The 23,076-nt window shown below is 36.3% G+C and overlaps 1 protein-coding gene across 6 annotated transcripts in view; it reads left to right on the top strand.

The window, feature by feature from the left end:
• FMR1 (FMRP translational regulator 1) overlaps positions 1-22,602 on the top strand; it is a 31,834-nt gene extending 9,232 nt beyond the window's left edge. For 3 of the 6 annotated variants that reach the window (XM_032123819.1, XM_032123813.1, XM_032123814.1), the window contains 13 exons: positions 55-148; positions 1,167-1,238; positions 1,514-1,662; positions 2,658-2,751; positions 2,841-2,957; positions 6,345-6,515; positions 6,619-6,697; positions 9,032-9,141; positions 12,502-12,588; positions 15,500-15,695; positions 17,060-17,239; positions 18,219-18,301; positions 20,041-22,600. In XM_032123819.1, coding sequence (XP_031979710.1) covers positions 1,224-1,238; positions 1,514-1,662; positions 2,658-2,751; positions 2,841-2,957; positions 6,345-6,515; positions 6,619-6,697; positions 9,032-9,141; positions 12,502-12,588; positions 15,500-15,695; positions 17,060-17,239; positions 18,219-18,301; positions 20,041-20,202 — 1,443 coding nt within the window. In that variant the 5' untranslated portion in view covers positions 55-148; positions 1,167-1,223 and the 3' untranslated portion in view covers positions 20,203-22,600. Of the gene's footprint in view, positions 1-54; positions 149-1,166; positions 1,239-1,513; positions 1,663-2,657; positions 2,752-2,840; positions 2,958-6,344; positions 6,516-6,618; positions 6,698-9,031; positions 9,142-12,501; positions 12,589-15,499; positions 15,696-17,059; positions 17,240-18,218; positions 18,302-20,040 lie in introns of all 6 variants that reach the window. The other 3 variants (XM_032123816.1, XM_032123815.1, XM_032123818.1) reach the window with 3 other exon arrangements.
• Positions 22,603-23,076: the final 474 nt, after the last annotated feature.

Raw genomic sequence — 23,076 nt, 5'->3', positions numbered from 1 at the left:
TGTTTACAAAGAAGATGAAAATGTTTAGACCATTCACTGTGTTTTTGTTTGTAGCTGGCAACCAGAGAGACAAATCCCATTCCATGATGTGAGGTTCCCACCACCTGCAGGCTATAATAAAGACATAAATGAAAGCGATGAAGTAGAGGTGTGTATGCTCCATTAACAGCTCTTGTCTTGAGAAGTGAGAGAACTCACTGTGAAAAGTGTTAGCCAAGCCACTGGAAGGTTTGCTTCCGTGTTAGGTGCTGTCACCTTTTTTGATTCTAAGTACTACAGAAAACACAGTGTCAGGCACATCACCAAACCCAGAGTCTGACAGTTGTAAACCATGCAAATTCCATGTACCACAAAAGGCCACGTAAAGTCCATGTACTGCGTCCTCCATGCTGAGTTACAAAGATGCTGATTTACAAACGTGATCAATGTTGCATTGATTACAGATCAGTCCTTTATTAGAACTGGATTAATTCATAAATAGATGATGAACTGTAGTTCTTAAGCTGTAAGGTAATAATGTCTCTGTTACCAAAGCTTCAAGCTGAACCAGATAATTTGCATTATATGTGTGTATACATAAAACATCGAAATATATGTGTATGTGTAAATACTTGTGTATATAGAGGGATTGACTTTAAAGCAGCACGTTCTTAAAACCTCCTTAATTTATAAAATTACAACATTTATTTATTTTTATAATTAATTTAAAGAAAGAGAACTTACAAGATATTCATTTTGCTTGCATGCTCTGTAAGTTTTTAATTTGAAAGATAAGAAAATGGCAAAACTTCTGTAATGTGGATGTGGCTGATACCATATATGTGCTAAAGAAGCGTAGATGTGTGTACTCTCACTCACTGGTAGGACCTCATCAGTCCTACACACAATTAGAAATACTGTTGATTAAATATTAACCGGTGTAAAAGTTTGAATTATCTCTTTTGACTGCATGCAAGACTGAAGCAGCTAAATGCCAGTAGATTGGGTACTGTATTATTTATTATTATTTATCTATACAGTCTTGCTGTTACATGCTTTCTATGTTGTGCTCAGAGAATTCATGTACTAAGATGTTTTGCTGGATTTAGTTCTTACGGAGTTCCTGATCATATTAGTGTCAGCTTTTGTGATGTCTTTTAAGAACATAATATATGTATTTTGTTTAGGTTTATTCCAGGGCAAATGAAAAAGAACCCTGCTGTTGGTGGTTGGCTAAAGTGAGAATGATAAAGGGTGAGGTAGGAGTATGCATATATACATATATATATTTTATATTTACTTACACTTTTTTCTTTCTTTTCTGTTTATATGTTGATGTGCACTGTGGTTTGAACTAATCTCTCTTCATTTTTTAAGAGTTTCTTGATTAGGACAGTTGCAATTACCATTAACCTCAGCCTGAGAAGTCAAATTTGACTTGTACAGTTAACAAAAGTAACTTTTCCTTAATAGTGTAATGCTCACTCATGTCATAAAATATGTGGCTTGGATGATTTTATTATTTTTATATCAGTTCTACGTAATAGAATATGCAGCCTGTGATGCTACATACAACGAAATTGTCACAATTGAGCGTTTGAGATCTGTGAACCCCAATAAACCCGCAACAAAAGATACTTTTCATAAAATCAAACTGGCAGTTCCTGAAGATTTAAGGCAAATGTAAGTACAAGCGTTTCTTTATAACTTGTTTCAGAATGTGGGTAATTTCTTAAGCCTGAGACAAGACGAATAAAAATGCTTTTTACTGCTCTAAATTAACCCTCTGAAATATAAGAATGTAAAAAATACAAATACTGATATGGTCATACTTCAAAAATAGAAAAGATGATTTTTAAATTGCTGTTTAGTCCTGGAGGAGGAAGCACTTTCTGCAAAATTTTAAGGCTTGTGTGTGGTACAGATTAAGATTTTTAGTCTTGCAGCTGTTCAGTGATGTGCACAGGTTAATCTGAATCCATTCTTGGTCAGCTTATTATTTGATGATAGCTCTGGGAATAGTTGAACAATAATGAAACCTCCCAGAGTCTGATACAAAGCCAGCTAGTTTTCTCCTAGACCATGGGTGTGTTCTCATATAGATATGGCTCTAAAAGTCAGATTAATACTTACTCCCCTGGTTTACCTTCAGGTGACTTTATACTTTTCTTCAGATGCATGTCATTGACTCAGTCTGCAATGAGTTATAAATTCAGGTTAGACTAAAACTTTCTGAAGTTAGTGTTACAGTATACACAAGTTCGGTTGGTGGTGAGTGGACAAAGGAAACCTAGAGAAGCCAAGCACAGCATGAGATGAGCTTAATGTTCTTAGAATGCTGCAGGGGTTACAATGAAATCACACATTTTACTGGTTCATGATGTGTTTGAAATCTTGAACTTGCTGATTATAGCTTTTTAATGTAGTTTTGTTTAACTTGTCATTTCACAGTTACACATACAGAAAATTTCTGAAATATTTCTAATCCTACTCTTGTGAAAACAAATGAAAGAAAAATTAGTAAAATAAATGATAACAGAATAAAATAACACCTGCCTTGAAAGGGACAGCCTGAAAGTCTTTATTTACATTCTTTGTACTTAGGAATTATTCTTTTTGGCTGTTAACCTTAAATGCAGTGGTTACTATTTTTAACTATATAACATTTTTATTCCTAGGTGTGCCAAAGAATCTGCACATAAGGACTTCAAAAAGGCAGTTGGAGCTTTTTCTGTAACATATGATTCTGAAAACCACCAGCTTATTATTTTAGTAAGTACAAATGTCTTAACAGTATCGTTGGCAGTGGTTTGTTTCAAGGGTCCATATGTAAACCACTGTTCTCTTTCTAAATAATTCAGTCAATCAACGATGTAACCACAAAGCGGGCGAACATGCTGATTGATATGCACTTTCGGAGTCTTCGCACCAAGTTATCCCTGATACTGAGAAATGAAGAAGCCAGCAAACAGCTGGAGGTATGTTGGTTATTTTCCCTGAAGTAATTTGAGTAAAACAGATAATAAAAAAATCCCTCGTGCGTTTCTTAGCTGGTAGGACTTGCATTGGGGTGAAAGTAATGATGTACCGATAATAGTCTAGGTGGTAAAAAAGGCAGATGGAAGTGTCATCCAGCAAAGATGTTTACACTTATAGGGCCTATTCTTTCAAAGGCTCATTTTTACCAGCAGGATTTTGTGGAGGATTAAATAAAAATATGTAGACACACATAGACGTGTATTTCTTTCATATTTTGAAGCATAAAATAATTAGCCATCATTGCACAAATAATGTCACATATTTGGTAGCTTTAAAAATAGGTGCGAGTGAATATATCATGATACTGATGGGACTAGAACTGGAGCTAGCAAAAGAGTACAGCAAAAATGAGATGGAAGGGGTGAAGCTGATGTTGGTAGAATGTATGGAAGGCTAGGTTTGTCTATAGATAAAATGTTAGGAAATAATCTTACAGCAGATACAGCTTCTGATATTCCTGTGACTGGTGAGTGGGCGTTGACTGGCAAGAAGCTTGAGTCATACTTGTCCATGGGTAAAAGGAAAAAAAAAGAAAAGAAAAAGAGTAGGCTAGGAAATAAGGGGTTCTTTATACATCAGAATTAACATTTCTTCATGGTTTTTCTCCAATCTACAAACTAGAAAAAATAGCAACATTTCTGAAAACTTCTTAGATTCACTGTCAAGAACCAGAGGTACCACTTAAATTACTGTAATTCAGTTTGACACTGGTGTATACCAGCAGTGTTTCTGCAGAGCGGGGTTTCATTCCCCCCCCCATGCCAACAGTTACCTGTATTTGAAGTGGGATGTCATGTAGTAGTTCAGGCCTCTTGTATCCAGTGGGTATGCTCACTGCTACAAGAAGTTCTCACTTCTGTTGTTCTCTCTTTAGTATCTTGATTTCTGTGTTTCAGAGCTGAAATCCAAGTTTGTTTGGGTTTTGATTTTTCTCAAGATGAAGGATGGACCAATTTTTCCTCCTTGGTGTTCCTTACTGAGCACCCCACTGTAGCTCTTCAGTAATCATTCCTCGTTATCTTCCTCCAGAACTGACAATTGTGTGGGCAGTTTACCTCTTGAAGTGCAAAGTATTATTTTGGAGGTGGGAAGAACAACAGCCGCTTTAGAGCTAATTCTCTTTACATGCCTCCATAAATGCATGCACCAACAACTGTTGTCATTGCTTCCTTTCCCAGACTAATCTTGGATTCTTCTTGACATTGTAACACTGAGGCTTTTTGCTGCTGTGAAGGTCTCAAACTTCATTTGGTTCTCACTAGAAAACCATTGTTAAACTTCAGTTTCTGCCTAAGCAGTACTTAAATAAAGCTTGTGAGATAAATATATACAGTTAAAATTTGTGTGACAAAAGTTGACTGGTATTTTGGCATTTGTGTTTCTTGTTGTTAGAGTAAATATAAAATTGGTTTCATCCAAAGTTGAAAGGAAAAGCTTCAGATAATAAAAATCATATTCATGAATTCTGTTGAGACTCTGACATACCAACAAGACTGCGCATGTCCATCTGCAGAAAAAATATTTAGTGAACACTTTGGGCTTTACTGCATTATTAATAACAGTTGACTGTTTCCGTCAAATAAACCTTTCTATGTGTCTCATACTCACTGAACTTTAAAAGTCTACCACTTCTTTTCTTCCAGCAGTTTTACCTATTCTGTTTTCTGAGTCATTATCATTAGACCAGCTTCTTTTGTTCTCTGGAGTTTTTTTCATCCTATTTGTTGTACCTCCTTTTCTGCATATTAGCTTCTTGACTTGCATGGCTCCACTTCTCAAATGTGGCTTTTAGAACATCAAGTAAAATAACCGATTATTTTTTGTTTACGTTCTTTGCCAGTGGGTGTGACTTAGATGTTTTGAGTGTCTTTCACATACTAAAAAGCCTGAATTTACAAGTGTTTTGCATTCTGGTTTATATTTTACTGTATCTAGAATTCAGTTCTGGCTGCTGTGTAGGTTTTAATACATTACTTGCATAGATGTTTCTTATTAATGTATTGAAGGGAAGTAGAATACAGAATTTCCAATGTTTAAATAGAACACACTTTGTAATAATTTGCAGAAAAGCTATTGATGTTTTAGTGCAAGAAGTAAAACTGTGGTTTGAGGTACTCGATGTAGCTTCATCTTTTCCACAAATCGATAGTTAACAACTGGTCATTGCCTTGGTCATCCTGTTCTCTTATTTGGCTGTTTATAAAAGATGTCAACTAGTAAATCAGCATTTGGATTATCTGTTAGAATGTAGAAATGTGAACAGTTAAAAATAAGTTTTGCTTTGCAAGTTGTCTTGTAATGTAGCTACTGAAGTGCTTGACAGCTAGAGTATCGGAAGTATTTCATAACACGTGGATACTTCACATCACTATCTACTGTAACCATTTCTTTGAAACAGTGATTTAGCACAGGATATTTATCAACAGCTTTAAGCAGGAGCAGGTCAGAAAGCAGTACCAGTTTAGCTGGGACAGTATAGGGCTTGTTGTGGGCATTTCCTTGATGTTTTCTCAACATCGGTAGGGTCTCATTTTGCTGACATTAAACTGCTAATTTAAAGTGTGTCTGTGTATGTCCTGACAGTAGTTACAGATTGCAATGCAGAAACAGGGGTAGGATTATATATCTTAGCTTTTATCCTGTTTCTTCCTTGCAAAGCACTTTCCTTAATAGATTATCACAGTTGGAAATTCTCTATCTTCCTGCAATGCATTAAACTATTGTTCCTTTCTTGTGTTCTGTTATGCTCACTCTTGTCAGTGCTCAGTATGACCCTTCTGTCATGGTAGATGTGTGATTCCTGGATGAAATTCTGAACATATTTGTTCTCTGAATTAAAGCAGATTTTGTGTTGTCATGCATAGGCACGGATTCTTCATTTTATTTAAGTGCAGTAGATATCCACAGTTGCTCTGTTTTATATAAAATTTTGTGTCAATGGCTGAGTTATTACTGTTTCTCCCACCTGTTGAAATTGGTGCCCTTTTTTTCTCAGAGATCATAAGGTTTGCCTTAATAATCACCACAGTTCCTATTTTACTGCCTTACGAGTATGTCTTACCTAGTAATACTGATAGCTGTAGCTATTAAAAGGTAATTCAAAATAGAGGTGTCAACACAGCTAGAGGCCAGCCTTATGTTAGTATTTAAAAGACTTCTGAAGGAGACTCTTCAGTGTTTTTGAAGCTAAAAAAAGTGCATTAAAAGGATTGATTAAATAAAAAGTAGGCTGAGCACCTGATTGAAAAATAGGCTTGAAAGTTATGTTGATTTCTCTTTCCAGTGTACTGACAATCAAAGTGAGCTGACATTAGATTTTTCTTCAGAGTTCTAGGCAACTTGCATCCCGGTTCCATGAACAGTTTGTTGTACGTGAAGACCTAATGGGTTTGGCCATTGGCACTCATGGTGCTAATATTCAACAAGCCAGAAAAGTCCCTGGAGTGACTGCCATTGATCTTGATGAAGATACTTGTACATTCCATATTTATGGAGAGGTGAGTTCCCTCCTTTATTGTTTCAGAAAATACCTGAAAGAAACAAGCAAACAAAAACCTTGGGGGAAATGAATCTTGTATCTTGTGCATCTTTCTATTGTAGGATCAAGATGCGGTGAAAAAGGCAAGAAGTTACCTTGAATTTGCTGAAGACGTCATTCAGGTCCCAAGGAATTTAGTAGGTATGTCCGTTTTGGAGGCTACCTCTGTGATAGTAAGGAAAAATGCCTTCTGAGAACTGCCCTAAACTAGAAGCAATGTGCTGATGTTGAAGTACAAGGCAGAATAGTGTATGGATTAAACCAGAGAATTAATTACTTCCCCCAAACATGTCCAGACATTAGTTCAGCTATACAGCAGATGAATCTGCAGTCTCATATTTTCCTAGTATATTTTAAATAATTTCTTTGACTTACATTTGTCTTTTTTCCCCCCCTGTCCTTTTAAGGTATGTTTAGAAGCAGCACTGTGGGATGAACTAGGAGTTAGGTATCAGTGATGAAGGAAATAGCTCAAAGAAAATCTAAAATAGTTCCATTGCCAAACACCGAAAAAAGTGCTTAAGAGCACATGCAGCCTTGTGTATGTGAAGAAAACTTTTAATGAGCTTTTGATGCTACAAAGCAAAATAAAAATAAGTGATTTCATTCAGTAGAAAAGAGCAGAGAAAATACTTTATGGTATAACATAGCCCTAACAGCAAATGCTTTAATAGGTTGTCAAGTAGTGTATGAAAGCTGGTGTTGAAGCAGTGTGAAATTCTGCAGTGGGACAAGTACTAAGAAAAGTGGCAGCTCAGCTCTGGAATTGATTAAAAGCAGTAGTTTTCCCTTCCCTTCTCCCTCCTGGTTCTACTGGTGATAAGTGAAAATGATAAGCTGCCATTGTTATTTTAATTTGAGGTCTTAAAGTCTGTTTCTCTTTAGAACTTAGCAATTATATTTTTTTGGCAGGTTTTCATTTCTGCTCTTAATTCTTGACCTGGATCCTTTAGAATATAACTTTGGCTGAACCCTATGTTATGTCTGAAATAAGCTATGTTTAATAATTTGGCTTTTAAAATTCCTAATAATTTGCTTTAAAAATGCAGGCTTCTATATATATATGTACTGATTTTTTTTAATCTATGAAAACAACTGGTTTTTTCTATTTAATTATATTTTTTAAAAATTCAAACTGAACAAAAAAACCCCAAAGAAACCCACCCAAGATGTTTCATATTTTTTAAAGACTGTATGGAAATTTTTATTTTAAAATATTTGTGTGTGCTGCTAAATCCTAACAAAAACTTTGATTGGAGTAACTGATGTAAGTTGTGGAGGTTTTGGGGGTTTTGTTTGATTTACTTGACTTTTTTAAATCAATACCAAGGCTTTTTTACATTTATTGGTAAGCTGCTGTTCCAGTAATAGAGTATGAAATAAAGTACTCAAAAGTAGTTTTTGATACTCAGAACAGCCTTTGTCATTGAGGAGGAACTTACTGGCCATAATTTGTCGTGTTTTCTGCGAATATTCATGCTAGAAAAGTTGAAACACAGAAATGAAAATTTATTTAGCTGTGAATGATAGAACCAATGGAGTCTGTTGTGACTAAAAGTGGCATTTAATTTGTTCTTCATGGATTAGTTTTATCAAACAAACATTAGCTGTTATGCATGTGGGGTTTTTTACCTTTGTTTTAATGATGTGACTATGAAAAAAGATCATGTTTTAAGTTTTCCAGCAGTTTGTTAAATGAAAATACTTTGTTTTGTTACATGCAGGAAACATCTTTGACATCACTCTTTTAAGCTTTTCTTGAATGCTGTGTTTGAAGGACATGGCTCTACCTCATCACATCCCAAGCAGCTTAGTTTTCCTGCCAGTTTGCAGGCAGCATGTTGTTTTGCTGAGATTGGAGAGACCTAAATTTTCATTTCCCTTGTCTCACCCTAGTATGTCTGCTTCAGAAGATACATGTCTGCATTACTGGCACTGGAGTATAATTTCTTTCCGTTTTTATCTTTGACTTTTTAGTGAATTATAAACTACCAGTAAAAATGTCTAAAAAACTCAGTTTTAGAGAATTTTACATCTGCCTGAAACAGTATCTTTGTTAGTATTTGATCAACTAAAATTTTGTAAATGAACTAAGTTTTGGTTACCCAAGAAGTAGTTACAGCAAATGTTAGGGCGCTATAAAAGGATTTTTTTGGGTTTTGGTTGGATGTTTTAAATGCAAACAGCAATGTTTGTAATTCACTGAAGTTATTTTAAACCTACCAAAGCAGAGCCAAATAAGAATTCAAGGTACTGAATATCTCTGTTATCAGTGTGTGGTAAGTTAACACCACAAGCTTTGTGGGCATTTTAGTTTGTGGCTTGTTAACTAAATCTTTGTTGTAGAGGATTAAGGCATTTTGGACAAGTTCTTGCACTGGTCCTTAAATAGTCTTGTCTAATTAGAGTATAGCAATGCTCTCAGGTTTGGGGGAAAATCATAAAGGTGGAATGTTCTGTATGTTCTTTCTGCAGGAAAAGTAATAGGAAAAAATGGAAAACTGATTCAGGAAATAGTGGACAAATCCGGCGTTGTAAGAGTGAGAATTGAGGCTGAAAATGATAAAAATATTCCACAAGAAGAGGTATGTTTTCAGTTATGATAATTTTTCTTTATGTTAATTGGTTATATTCTACCGAGTGATAAAATAAATTCTTCCTTGTATCTTTGTAGTGGTGAGATAAAGTGTTAATTAATGTGCGTTTCCTGATGGATTCTGTCTTTTCCTATTAATGCTGAGGGGCATTTTTATATAAATTTGACTTAGCTGTTTTAGAAAATGCTTTGTGAAATTTATTGGTGGTGCACCTTCTTAGAGATTTCATGTTGTTCCTGTTGGAAGCAATGACATTTCCCAGCATGTGCTAGGCTATAAATCCATAGATATGAAACTTGCTGGTTTCATTCATTGATTGACTTTGAGTTTGATTTTTTAAATTTTTACCAGGTTTAATTTTTCATTAGCAATTTCTTATGTTGAAATGAAAAACCGGTGCTTTATGTTAAATCTCTCTTTTTAAAAAATATTACCTAGGTTCACAATAGCCTGTAAATTGTAACCTAAAGAAAAAACAAGCATGAACATTGTGAAACTCCAGATTTGCACAGGAAGGCTGTCAGCCTTGTAAAGGGACTGAACGAAGTCTCAAGCATAGTAATTTGAGGCACTTCTGTGTGGGGCTGCATTGAGGGGCAAGGTTGCAGGTACAGAAAAAGACATGAAGCATGAAGGTTTTAACAACATCTCAGTGCAAAAAAACTCCCTGCAGTTTCAGACATGAAATGTGCTTAAAGAAAACTGAACTGCGTTTAATTTACCTCAAAATCCAAATACGTACCAGTTAAGAACCTTTGCTACTTCGGATAAGATAAGAAATATGGTTTCTGGAAGCCTTATGTTTATGCTTGAGTAGTAATTTCCTCTTTTGTTTTTCACTGTAAGACTTACTGAAAACCCACAATCCAATTTCTATCTTTCTGTAAAGAGTGGCCAAGCAATTAAGTAAGGGCTTTTTACTATTTTACTAGTTTTACATCTGTCTGAAAAGCTAAAACGGTCAATATTTAGACTTAAAGGTCTTGGTGGTCTATTGCATTTCATTTCTAATGCTAAATTCCTGCAGCACAAAACGGAATTAGTTTAATAAGCAAGAGGGTGCTGCTATTGCTGCAGGCTGGAGAATCGCAGAAGGGTAAAAGAGCCGGTACTCATGGCTGCAGGGAGTATGTCTGGATTTCTTTTTTTTTTTTAATTCTGACTTGAAAAAGCTGATTTGCTTACATTTTTCTGTCCAAAATGCAGCTTTTAAGGATTATCTTGAAAGATCTTTTTTACCTGTCGAGCTCTGCAGTCATACTTCTGTTTTACCTGTTAATGACATTTCTAATACTAGCATTGCTTGCACTGCTTCATGTGTTAGTTGTGTCATACCAGGTGCAATAGAGAAACCTGAGATCAGACTTTAACAGGTAAGAGTTAGTACTTGTAAATTGAATGCAGCTTTATTTCAGCTATGAAACGCAAATAATCTTCTCATGTGTCAATTTGGATAATGCAGCCCTTTTTCGTGTACAGTAGTTCAGTTAAATTTTAATACAGCATTTGGTTGTTTTTATTTGACTGAGACGTTAGAATACTGCCCATTAGTTTCAAGTGCAGTTTTATACATCCCATAATTTTATAGCAGGAGATCTTCAGGCTTTTCATATTTTTAAAATGAGATAGGTACTGTTTGTTACAGTAATATGTATTATTTTTATCTCTGATTTTATTTATGCACGTATGGTGTGCTCAGAATTCCCCACTGCAGCCAAGTTGAACATAGGTACTTTTGCTTTGAAGACAAAAATAAGATTCAATAAATAAGCACTTTGGTGCTTTTGTATGGCTGACATAGTTACTGGCTCATATTCTTAATAGCTGGCATTCTATACCTTGAATCCACTGCCAAAAGCAACAGCAAGCCGTTTCCTTAAATGCCCTTTAAATCATTTGTCTTGTCATCGTTTAATAATTGATACCGTGAGCCAGTTAATGCCAGTTTAGTAGAAATTTCACTGCTCTTTATCAGGTTGTATAAAATATTTATGAAACTTAAAATACCCCAGATAATAAAACATTTCAGTCAACAATGCCTGTGGCTAAAGAATTTCTAATGCTCATGAAAGTTAGTGTTAATGTTGAGGTTCCTTAGGACTAGAGTGTATATATTATTTTTCCTGGTTACTTAATGTAGATGTGTAAGGTTCTTGTATGTAAAAGAAAGGGAGGGGGGAAGAAAAAAAAGCCAAAACAAGACTTTAAAGGTGGAGACAAATTAGAGACTGGCCATTCTTGGGGAACCTTGGCATACTATGCTTTTATTTTTTAAGACATTTGTATCTCAAATCATTTCACTTGTGCAGCAAACCTTCCTTTGGAATGCAGTTTTGTAAAGGGTGTGTGTACAGTTAAAATTAAAGGCATCTTTGGAGGTAATGATGAGATAGCAAAACAATATTTGAGATAATCCAGTAGGTGTGGCAGGCTCTGGGCTGCAGTGGCATGGGCTTCAGCAGCTGAGAGTTGGAGATGCTCAGGTTAACTTCTGCAGTCCACAGTGAAGCTTCTCCTGCCAGGGTGAGGCTGCAGCTGCTGGAACAGTCCACTCCTTGGGCCTGTGTGGGCTGCACTCACACCTCTGAAACGCTGCATGGACCTGTCTAATTGTCAGAAGTTTTGGTGTGGAAATTGTCCTTGTATGATTTCCTTTGCTTTCCACACACTGTGAGGCCCTTTTAGATAGATTTTTTTTTTTTTTTTTTTTTCACCTGCTTTGGCTCCCTAAGTTAATCCTTAGGTGTTTTTCTCCATGTCCTAATTTCAGACTTTAGAATTTCCAGATTTATATTTTCCTCATATTTGTTGAATTGCTTAACATGCTTGAAGGGTAGAAGAACTGTACGTTAGAAATCATCGCCTGAAGTACTAACTCTGTCTTGAATATTTTTTGGCTTTGTCTTTACAACTGTAGAGGTTGTCAAGAAGGATCAGGTTTTGTTTTATGACACAATGTTAATTTGATTTACTTTTTTAAAAGATCAAAGATAGACCAAAGGCAGCTGGTGTTAGAGAATGGTTGCGATCAGCAAAGGTGGTATTATTTTGAAGGGAGAAAACATAAAGTGTTCTAAATTGACTCTTCTTCACTTGTTCAGAAAAATAAATGTTGGCTTTGTGATGCAAATGATCTAAATCTGCTTATTGAAAAAAGGTCTTTGCATAAAGGGAATTAGACTACGTGATGTAGTCAATATCAGAATTTAAATATACTGTTGTCTCACTTTTTAATTTATGCTTATGCACGGTGTAAGAATTGTTTTCAAGTTTTACAGTAATAAGTTCGGTTCTCTTCAGAATTCAATGCCTAATCAATAACCAAGGACTATTCTTTCTGTGGTTTAGGGCATGGTACCATTTGTGTTCGTAGGAACCAAGGATAGCATCACTAATGCAACTGTTCTTCTGGATTATCATCTTAATTATTTAAAGGTGAGGATAATGATGCTGCTTTACCACTGATTTTATTCTATTAATACTTAAGATGGTAACGGTATGATGATAATCTGTTCAGGCCCTGAGGCTGTTGAAAAATTGGTATTATAACAGGTTTTCTGTCTAAAAATGGAATATTTTTAATAAAATAATAATTTGTCTGAAGGATGGTATGACAAACAACTTTTTTCAGAATGCAAATTACAAAAGAGTAAGAAAATTTTAAAAAATCCATCCCAAAATGTGCTGCTAACTTTACATACGAGGGAGTTGTCAGTCCTTTATGCAGCTGCAAAGTAAACAGCCTTCCATGCACAATATTGTATAGAGTGAGCATTTTTTTAAATGCAAAAACACTAGACTACTTTTTCTGTAATGAATTGACATTTCATACCTTAGTATGTTTGTAGGCAACTCAGCTTTATATGTTGTGTTTGCCTCTTTGCTCCGTAACTTCCCCAGTAGTCTGTGATGCATGGTGATGCATGTGGATGTCTATAGGGAGCAAAAAATATCCCACATTTTTGCTTCTAGTTACTTTTGCCCTGTGGTGGTTGTGGCCAGGTGCCCAATCTTTGATGGCAGGGCCAGATCTAACAGTAGGGACAGCTTTGAGTTCATTCAATTAAATAAAGTCTTGCATCTCTTTTGAAGCCTTCAGACCATTCATGATTTGATACATATCCAGTCAGTGCAGTAGCTATCAGTGTAATCTTTAGAATGCTGAAATTTCTATACATTGTTAAACTTCTCAGCACAGGTAATCATAGAAGTTAGGAGAAGACACAACTTGTTTTCTGACCTACTCAGTCAATTCACCTTTTAATCCTGCTTTTGTCACTCCTCTGGAGCAGAGGTACAGCAGCTCTGCAGCTGTCACAAGGTAGAGGCAGAGAAGGACCAGATGAAAACTAGCACTAAAAATCAAGTTCCTTTTCTTGCATGCTTACTATAATTTGAGAAGATATTTCTGGTTTAAACGTCTTTGCCTGCCTAAAATGGGTACTTGCATGTGAGTCAGTACTTAAATGAGTACTGACAAGGTAGCTGAAGGTGTTGAATAGCCCAGCAATTTTATTTCAGATTGATCAGTTCATCGTTAACTATGGTCACTTTGTCTTAGTGCTCTCCAGCCTTCCAGAACAGGAGGTCACGAACAAGTGTTCATCAGTCTATGGGATAACTACTCAATAGATTCTTATCTTGGAGGTTTTATCTTGGCTTTCTCATCCCGTTAAACATAAACACACAAAATGTTATCTTTGTGGCCTGTTGGATTATTACTCAGAATAATGTCCTTCACTGCACTGAGAAGAAGTGGGATGGACTTGTTCCTCTAAGATGTTCATGTTTTTATGCCTCCAGGCAAAGATTATTAAGGAAGCTTTTTGTAAAAGATACATAATAGTGCATCAGCATCAAATGTACTGTGTCAGCTCAGAGTCATGAATTTCTCTATAAAGCAAAGAAAGCAGACTTGGCTGGAGTGACTGTAGTGAATTTTCAGGATCTTGAGAGAAAAGACTAATACCAGGATTCACAGTCCCAGACTGCAGGAAGGTGGACTTTGGCCTGCTCAGGAGTCTGCTTGGAAGAATCCCATAGAATACGTTCCTGTAAGAAAAAACAGGTTTGCAAGAGCTGCCTCTTAAAACATCACCTTCTCCAAGCTCAAGAATAGTCCATCTTGATATGCAGGTGGTCACACAAAAGTAACAGGAGGCCTTCAGGGATCAACAAGGAGCCTGTGGCTAAACTAATATAGAAAAAAAAAGAGGGTACAAGGAGCAAAGTAAGGACAGGTGACTCAGGAGGAGTATAAAGACACAATTTGAGTGTGCAGGGATGAGTTTGGGAAAGCTGAAGTCCATCTGGAGTTGAATATGACAAGGGATGTGAAGGGAAACAGGCAGGGCTTCTACAGGTATATTGGCAGCAAAAGGAATACCAAAGAAAATGCAGGCCTGCTGCTGGATGGAGGATGAAACCTGCTCACAAACGAGAAGGATGAGGTACTGAATGTCATCCTCGGTTTTGGTTTCTTTATTTATAAGATTTGTCCTAACGAACACCAGCTCCCTGATACCAATAGGAGAGTGTGGGGAACAAAGACTTAGTCTTTCTAAAGGAAGATTGAGTTTGGGAACATCTTAAGGGGGAGAGAAGGGATATACACCAAGTTAATGGGACCTGATGGAATGCATCCCTGAGTGCTACAGCATCTTACCAAAGTCCTAGCTTATCTAGGTGACCTGCAGAGGACCCCAGTATCACAGTGAAACTTCCATCAATAGTTTTCTCCCCAATTAAAAAAAAAAAGAAAAAGAAAAGGTGGTTGCCGCTCTGATGTGAGCTAGATAACATCTGAAATGGCAAAGGTAGTCCATGAATATGAGTTACTGTATCTCTTTTGCCTAGTTGTGTATGGTGAGGGTGCTGTGTGCTGGTGCCTCTATGCCTGAGTTACAAGACTTTGCTCTCTATGCTTTTATGCTTCCTCCCATCCCTCATACTGTTCATTTTCATTATGTAGAGTATAACAGCTGAGTGCCTTTTTACGAAACAATTCTGTTACATCAGAATTGCTTAATAACTTTGGTATTCGTTATGTGCAGCAGTGTAAGGAGCTTGTGTTCCCATCTGAGTGCTTTTTCTTGATAAATGTTTGAAACAAACCTCAACTTGTCAACTGTGCCACAGGGAGAATTGTATTAGTAGCACACAGATTAGAACATTTGAAAGTCTTTCTGTTAAACAAGTTATTCTCAAAGCTGAATTGCTGTTTGAGTATTAAATAGATCATCAGTTGCAATACTTCAATGTATTTTCTTTCTGAGACCCACATGTCTGCATGTGCAGATGGTTAAATAGTGGTTGTACATGACTTGCTGGGCTTGTGTTTGCACAGGAAGTGGACCAGCTGCGTTTGGAAAGATTGCAAATTGATGAGCAACTGCGACAGATTGGAGCCACTTCCAGGCCCCCCCCAAACCGCACGGACAAGGACAAAGGGTACATGACCGACGATGGGCCGGGCCTCGGCCGTGGCAGCCGGCCCTACAGAAACCGCGGGCACAGCCGGCGTGGGCCAGGCTATGCTTCAGGTAGGTACCTGCAAGGACACTTGGAGTTCTCACAGTGGCCTAGTGGTCTCGTGATTTCTTGAAAAAGACTGGACTTAGAGCTGTTAAAAATGCAGTCAGTATTGAGTATTAATATTTGAAGATTATATTGAGCTTTATGGTGTAGAAAATACTCCAAAGTGTAGTGCTTTCCTGTAATCTACACTTTGTTCCACGCAGTTCCTTCTTACAGCATGCTTCTCTCTTCTACATTACGGAGCATATCTAGTTATTCCCTGGCGACCTTAGGGCAGGGATTGTTACTCTATCTGTATTTCAAACAATTCCTATCAATGAAGTCTCCATTTTCATTTAAGTCTGTGTGAGTCCATCCTAATACAAATATTTGTAGGTGAAAATACTGTGTAGCTCAATTTACAGAAAAGCTATTTTCATCATATTAAATCGAACTTTTATGTTTTTACTAGAAGACCATAGTCACCAAAATAGCGTGTTCCTCTTTGAAACCTTGGATAATTCATTAATGAATAGTTTTCTAGATTGTGCTACTTCAGAGCAATCTATTACTTATATAATATAGATACATATATGTATATGTGTACACTATATATAATATATAAATATATATATTATCCATAATGTAGGTCAGCTGGTGTTTGTCCTGACTGAAAGGCCTGTAGTGTGAGCTTTATAAGAAGATCTTAGCTTACATTCTGCATAATACAAAATTAATGTTTTTGTTATGTCTACTATTTTTAGAAGATGTGAATTCACTTTCCTAATAGTATGGGTTGTGGGGGGAAAAATGGGGAAAGAACCCGCTTTTGTCAATAAAGGTGGTCTGTTAATTCGAAAAATTGTACTGGCCATTTATTTGATTTGATACATTTTTAGCATTTTGACTTTGTTCTCTGCTTTTGTAGTCTGTTACAGGCTGTTTCACGTTGGAATTTTTTTCTTTTCATAGATGAGTTGCAGTGATGAGAGGAGACAGGACAGGTTATATTCAGAACTTTCAGTTTTAGAAATATGAAGGAGTCTAGTCTATTACATTGTATTTTAATAGACTTTTATTACATCTTATAGTACGCTCAATAATCTGTTGATGTACTGATAACACCAATTTTAAGCATGTGGCACACTTAATTATTTAGCCTTAAACACACAACTAACTTTTATTAGTCTGTCTTGAATTTTGAAGTAATATATATTATGCACCTTTCTGTATTATGTATGTTATAGAGGTTGGGAGGCAGAAAAATCGTGGAACTGTTTATTAACAAAAAAAGAAGAAAAGTTTTAAATATATACATTTTGCATTATACTCTAGTAATTTCATGCTAAGCTACACTGGCGTGTTTGGATTTTTTTCATCCTCTTGATAGGAACTAATTCTGAAGCATCAAATGCTTCTGAAACAGAGTCTGATCACAGAGACGAGCTGAGCGATTGGTCGGCGGCCCCGGCAGAGGAGGAGCGGGACAATTACCTGCGCAGGGGGGACGGGCGGAGGCGCGGCGGCGGCGCCAGAGGCCAAGGCGGGAGGGGGCGCGGAGGATTCAAAGGTAAATGGAGGCTCCTTTTGGAAACAGGTGTGGGTGTGGGAATCCTAAAGCAGACCCACTTGTGCTCCTTTTCTCATCTGCTCCAACCTCCCCACCTGCTGGCCTCTCCTGACTTCTCTTCATTTTGTCAGTCTTTTAAATGGAGAATTTTGTTTCAGATGTGTTAATGTTGAGCAGAGGGGAATAATGCTTTTTGACCTGCTTTATTTTGGGGGAGTTTCCTCTATCACTTGTTTTCTTAAAATGCCTCTTGACTCAAGTTTGTGATCTGTGCCATCATCACACATGGACATCAAGGAATCAAATTCTAGTTTGTCTGTAAATACAGAAAAATCTTTTAAAATCTGTATTCCTCATTCAGCTGTCCATATTTACCTCTTCTTGTATTTGATTTTCATGGAACAGGATAATATTGCAATTTATGTGTTTAGTGAAAAGGACCAGGCAAAAGTAAGATGGGAGAACTTTAAAAAGTTAAATATATATATATATATATATATATTCAAACATATGGTGTTTCATTATATTTATTTAAATACTTCCATCTACTGCTCTGCTTTTTTCTTGAAATGTTTTTTTTCGAAGTATAGGTGCTGCTTAGTAAGATTTTCTTGTAAAAAGGTAATGTGTAATTCAGGAGGCTTATAGGGCATTAAAAATGTAAAGATATTAAACAGTACTGATTGTGTACTTCTCTTCTTTGGTTAATCATTTTGAGAATTGTTTTTTCTTCAGTCAGCAGTCAGTCTTTTTTAAACTGTGGTGGTTTTAAGTCTGAGGTTTTGTCTACATTACCACCTGAGAACTTTTTCTTTAGTGATTCTTGGCCCGTAGTTTTAAGAACTGTTGTTATATGTTAGTAATATTTGTTCATGAGATAGAAAATTATGGAGTAATTCCCTACTGTACTTGTGTAAAATTTAAGTGGAAGAAGATCATGTCTTTGTTGAACGGCTTAGTTGATGAATTCTTCTTCCAGGCAATGATGAACAGTCGCGAACAGATAACCGTCAGCGTAACTCAAGAGAGGCAAAAGGGAGAACAGCAGACGGATCTCTTGAGGTAACTTTTCTCATATGGGAAGTCTGTACTGTTAAAATTGCTTTAGTGTCATATAATAACGTAGTATATTCAAGGTTGCAAGTGACACAGTAGCCTTTTAATTCCATATTCTTTAACTCCCTCATCACATCTACAACAGTTGTGTTACAAAATGACACAGATGCTCAGGACTCTAAATATATCAAGCTGTGTAAAGATGCAATTTTCTAATGCTGTTTAGCTCTTTCTGGTGAAAAACTGGTTACAAGTCCCAAGAATTTACTAACCAGCTTGGTTTCACTCTTTGTTCTTACTAGTGTTTTGGTTTTAGCTTCTATTTCTTGCTGTGTTGTGTATTGTTGTCTATCTTCTATGTACCTGAGGGAAAAAAATCCTTAACGCTATATAAAGAGTGTGTTGTAGCCAGAATCCTCAGAGTAAGAAAGATTAAACTTCAGAAACTACCTTCACTACTAAATGAAACGTGCAGTTGAAGGCTGTTCAGTCTAGAAAGTAAGTTGTACAGTCTAGAAAGTAAGTTAAAAGTGCACGTCAAGAAACCTTTCAAGTAACAGATTTGAAATACCTTGTAACCTTAAATATTTTTAAGCTTTATAAAAAGATATTTCTACTTTTTTTTTCAAATGTTTTGTTTCATAAAGTTATCAGTCTGATACTTTATGTATCTATGTTAAGTTTCCCCACATGGAAACTGTTTTTGCTTCAAATGATAACTTGCAAACCTTCTACCATCTCTTACCACATAGGATGAGTTATGTTGGGAGGAAGAAACAATGAGCAGCTGCAAGCTGCTGCCTCTGTGTGGTGGTACCAGGAGTTGTGGTTCCAGTGGGATGTAGAGATGACTCTTGGTTTGCTTTTTAGGAAGCCTGGTTAAGAAAGGGACAAAATGGAACAAGTGGCCAGGTGCTTAGTTTTTCAAGTGGGAGTGCTGAACTTAAAGGTGTAGAAATTGAATATGCATCTGCCGTGTAAACAATTAACACGGCAGAACAAAAAATAAATTATGGTCATGTGAGTCTTATAATTAATTAGTAATTAACTTGCAAAGTTTGAAGTAGGCAGTGAGGAATTGTGGTGCTGAAAAAAAGACTGTAAGGCACTTAAGTCTTGGGGGATTTTATCTGTTGCTCCAAGATTTGGATGCGATGACATGTTATAAGAAAATAAGCATTTGCATGTTGTTGAAATTTGGCTGATCAAGTTGTAAAAATCTTGTTACATATCAAGGAATAAGCACTCACCCCCTTTACAAGCATAAAATTTGCTTACAACATGCTTTCTTGAAGTTTTTTATGATCACTTAAAAAGGCTGTAGAAGTCATTTTGGGTATATTAAATGGATCTTTTTTTCCAGATTCAAAAAAGGACTGAGTAGATTTTTTTGAGATTCAGAAAAGCTGCCAGGAAATGACACTATGTCTTTTGGGGCCTTTTTGCATACAAAAGTAGGAAGTCAAATTACTAGAAGTTGAAATGCTGTTTCAAAGATCCATCTGATATTAATTCAACTCTTTCGTGCACAAACACACTGGAAGTTTTTCTCTTAGCTTCCAAGGTAAGATGGAGAGAGGATTTTTTGGGTCATAAGTTTGTGGCATTTTTGAACAGAAAGAAATTTACACCCTCCATTGGAGCTGGATACATTTAACAAAGCCATGAGGGGCTGGCCAAGGTAGCAAACTCCCAGGTGTGGAGGAAAGGAGGAGAATGCTTTATATAACTCTGAATTGTTCCAGATCAGAATTGACTGCAATAATGAAAGGAGTGTCCACACTAAAACCTTACAGAATACCTCGAGCGAAGGCAGCCGGCTGCGCGCAGGCAAGGAGCGGAACCCGAAGAAGGAGAAGACGGACAGCGCCGACGCTCAACAGCCGCTGGTGAACGGAGTCCCCTAAACTGCATAACTCTGAAGTCATATTTCCTATACTGTTTCAGTAATTCCTATTCCATGTTAGAGAAACTTGTTAGGCCAAAGACAAATAGTAGGCAAGATGGCGCAGGGCATGAAATGAACATATGTTCTCTGTTAGCCTTTTTTAACATCAACAGTATGCAGTTGTTTTCAGAATAAGAAGTTATTCAAATATTTGCATAAAAATACCTGAACTTCCGAAAATCGCTTCCAAGTACATATTGCAGTTCAAACGATGAAAGATTCTTTTTTGTTTGTTTTAAAAATACTGAGCTGTGCATTGGTAAACTTTCTGTTCCGTTGTACCATTTTAACACATCGGGTCAAATTCACTGCTCAATTTCAATTTTCAGAATAAATAGTGTTTGCAGTAATCAAATTGGCTTCTGTTTTCAATCTAACTTACCAGTTCTTCATGAAATGCTATGTCGTTTTATGTCCTGTGTCAGTTCACATTCTGGTCCACCTTTTTCAATATTTTGGTGGACCCTGAAATCTGTGTGATGTAACAATTGTCATTTTCATTAGCAAAAAAGTTGTATGATCTGTGCCTTTTTTATATCTTGGCAGGTAGGAATATTATATTTGGATGCAGAAATCAGGGAAGATGAGTTGGTAACACTAAATGTAAAATATATGTAGCAATCCTTGTCAGACGTTAGTACTTTATAGACAAGTGCATGCTTTCCATAATTTTTTCCTTACATAAACATTCAGTTAGGCAGTTATAAGAATAGGAAATTTATTTTGCACTGAAGATTTGGCAAATAGTGTTATTGAAAAAGGGGTGTAATTTTTTTCTTTGTAGGCAGTACAAAAGCTTTTTTTTTAAAAAAAAAAAATTTTAAAAAAAACTTTCCATTGTGGAAAACTAAAAAACTCATTGTTACTGAGGGAACAAGTGTAACATGTTCACAAGCTAGTAATGTGTGCCTGCTGTTTGGCCAGATGACCAGCCTAAAGCATTGATGGTTTTCATCCTCCCAAAATTTTTGAATTGCTTATTTTAATTTGGGGGCTATTTCAGGAGAGGTAGGAAGAAAGTCACCACATGTCATGCTCTGGCAAGTTCAGATACAGTAGTCAAAACTATTGAAGGTTAAAACAAAAGTTCTTCATATTTTGAGCTGCAAGGTCCTAATTACCAGCCAATATGAAGGTGTCACAGAATTTGATCCAAAGTACAGCTGTACACCAGGGAAGGCTGGGAAGTGGTGGGATGAGCTGTGCTTTCTTTCATTTCTAATCACACATTAAACTTACTGGGCACAACTGCATAAGGACCTTCACTTTTGTCCATTTTTATTCAGATTACTCCAGAAGGAGAGCCACTGTTTATGTACAGAATTGTACAAACTTGACCTTGCCTCTGATGTATTTTGTGAGTTTTGTTTCTTTGCTTTCTTCATTCTTTTTTTTCCTTGCATACAGGTGAGCATACTAAAACTGGCAACGAACTGCACAGGATTTAACAAATATAAAAATGTCTTAAAAAGTATTGCCAAACATTAATGTTGATTTCTAGTTATTTATTTTGGGAATGTATAGTATTTGAAAACAGAAATTGGTACCTTGCACACATCATCTGTAAGCTGTTTGGTTTAAAATACTGTAGATAATTAACCAAGGTAGACTGACCTTGTAATGTAACTGCTCTTGGGCAATATTCTCTGTACATATTAGCTACAACAGATTGGATTTTATGTTGACATTTGTTTGGTTATAGTGCAATATATTTTGTATGCAAGCAGTTTCAATAAAGTTTGATCTTCCTCTGCTAACTGATGTTGATGCAATCTTTATGAATGATTGCTTTAAAAAATCTCAGCTGACAGAAAGTAGAAAGTATTTCTTTGTTTAGACTTTAACTGTAGCCATTGTTTATTTACACATTTTAGAAAAGTCTCAAATATTACCAGTTTTCGAAAACACGGCACATAATGCTCAAGAAGACACAGTCTCCTCATGGAATGGTACAGTACCTGTTGAGTGGTCACACTTCATGCACTCATTCCTCACAATCAGTGCTTGAGTTCACTGAGGTGCTAACCCAGGTAAATGTGAAATCACTAAACCAGTCTGACTAATTGGCCGCATTCCATTTCCAAGTGGGTTTGGGGGTTATGACCTTTTGCAGTATTTGTGTACTTAACATATATCCCTTTCAGTTCGTATTCCAGTGGTTTAAATGTTACTGAGTTTCAGCAAATTAAACTGTGAATCTAAATGTACACTTTTATTTTGAAAAGTCATGTTGTTACAAAACTTGAAAGTGCAACAAATGTCTGATGCTTGAGTTCAGGTCCGTCCTATTGGTAACTATTATAAAGTATGGTCTAATGAATTAAAATTATTTTTAAAATAAAGTTCTTTGAAAGAGTGAGAGGTATTTGTGAATCATGCCAAAGTCTAAATTCAGTAGGGTTAAGCTCAAAGCCTTTGAATTAACAAATACAGAGTTTGTTTTTCTATTGTTCACTGAATGCATTTTTGTTAATGATGGTGGGGAGTTAAGATTTTCAGAGTTGTTATTAAAACTTCGTCAAGGAAAAAATCACTTTATTCAGCTTTTTTGAAGCAGATAAAAATCTCTTTATGAGCACTCATGAGTTCAAGAAGGTACTAGGTTTAGTTTCTCGAATACAGAAGTTATTTGAATCAGTTACCGATGAGCTTTTTCAGCCATTTTTTGTCTCTGATATCAAATATTGTGTGCCGTGCTTTATTTCCCCAGTCCAGGAAGGACACTGAGTGCTGTGAGTATGGTACTGAGTGTAGACCCTGCTTCTTCCTACAAGCACTTACTGTAAAAGGCAGCTTATTTTCCTGAACTGCAGTATGTTTCCCTGCAAAACCC

Source organism: Corvus moneduloides, chromosome 14 (genome assembly GCF_009650955.1).
Source record: "Corvus moneduloides isolate bCorMon1 chromosome 14, bCorMon1.pri, whole genome shotgun sequence".
NCBI lineage: Eukaryota > Metazoa > Chordata > Aves > Passeriformes > Corvidae > Corvus > Corvus moneduloides.
The sequence above is the reverse complement of the archived record's forward strand: the minus strand, read 5'-3'. Positions and strand labels throughout refer to the sequence as shown.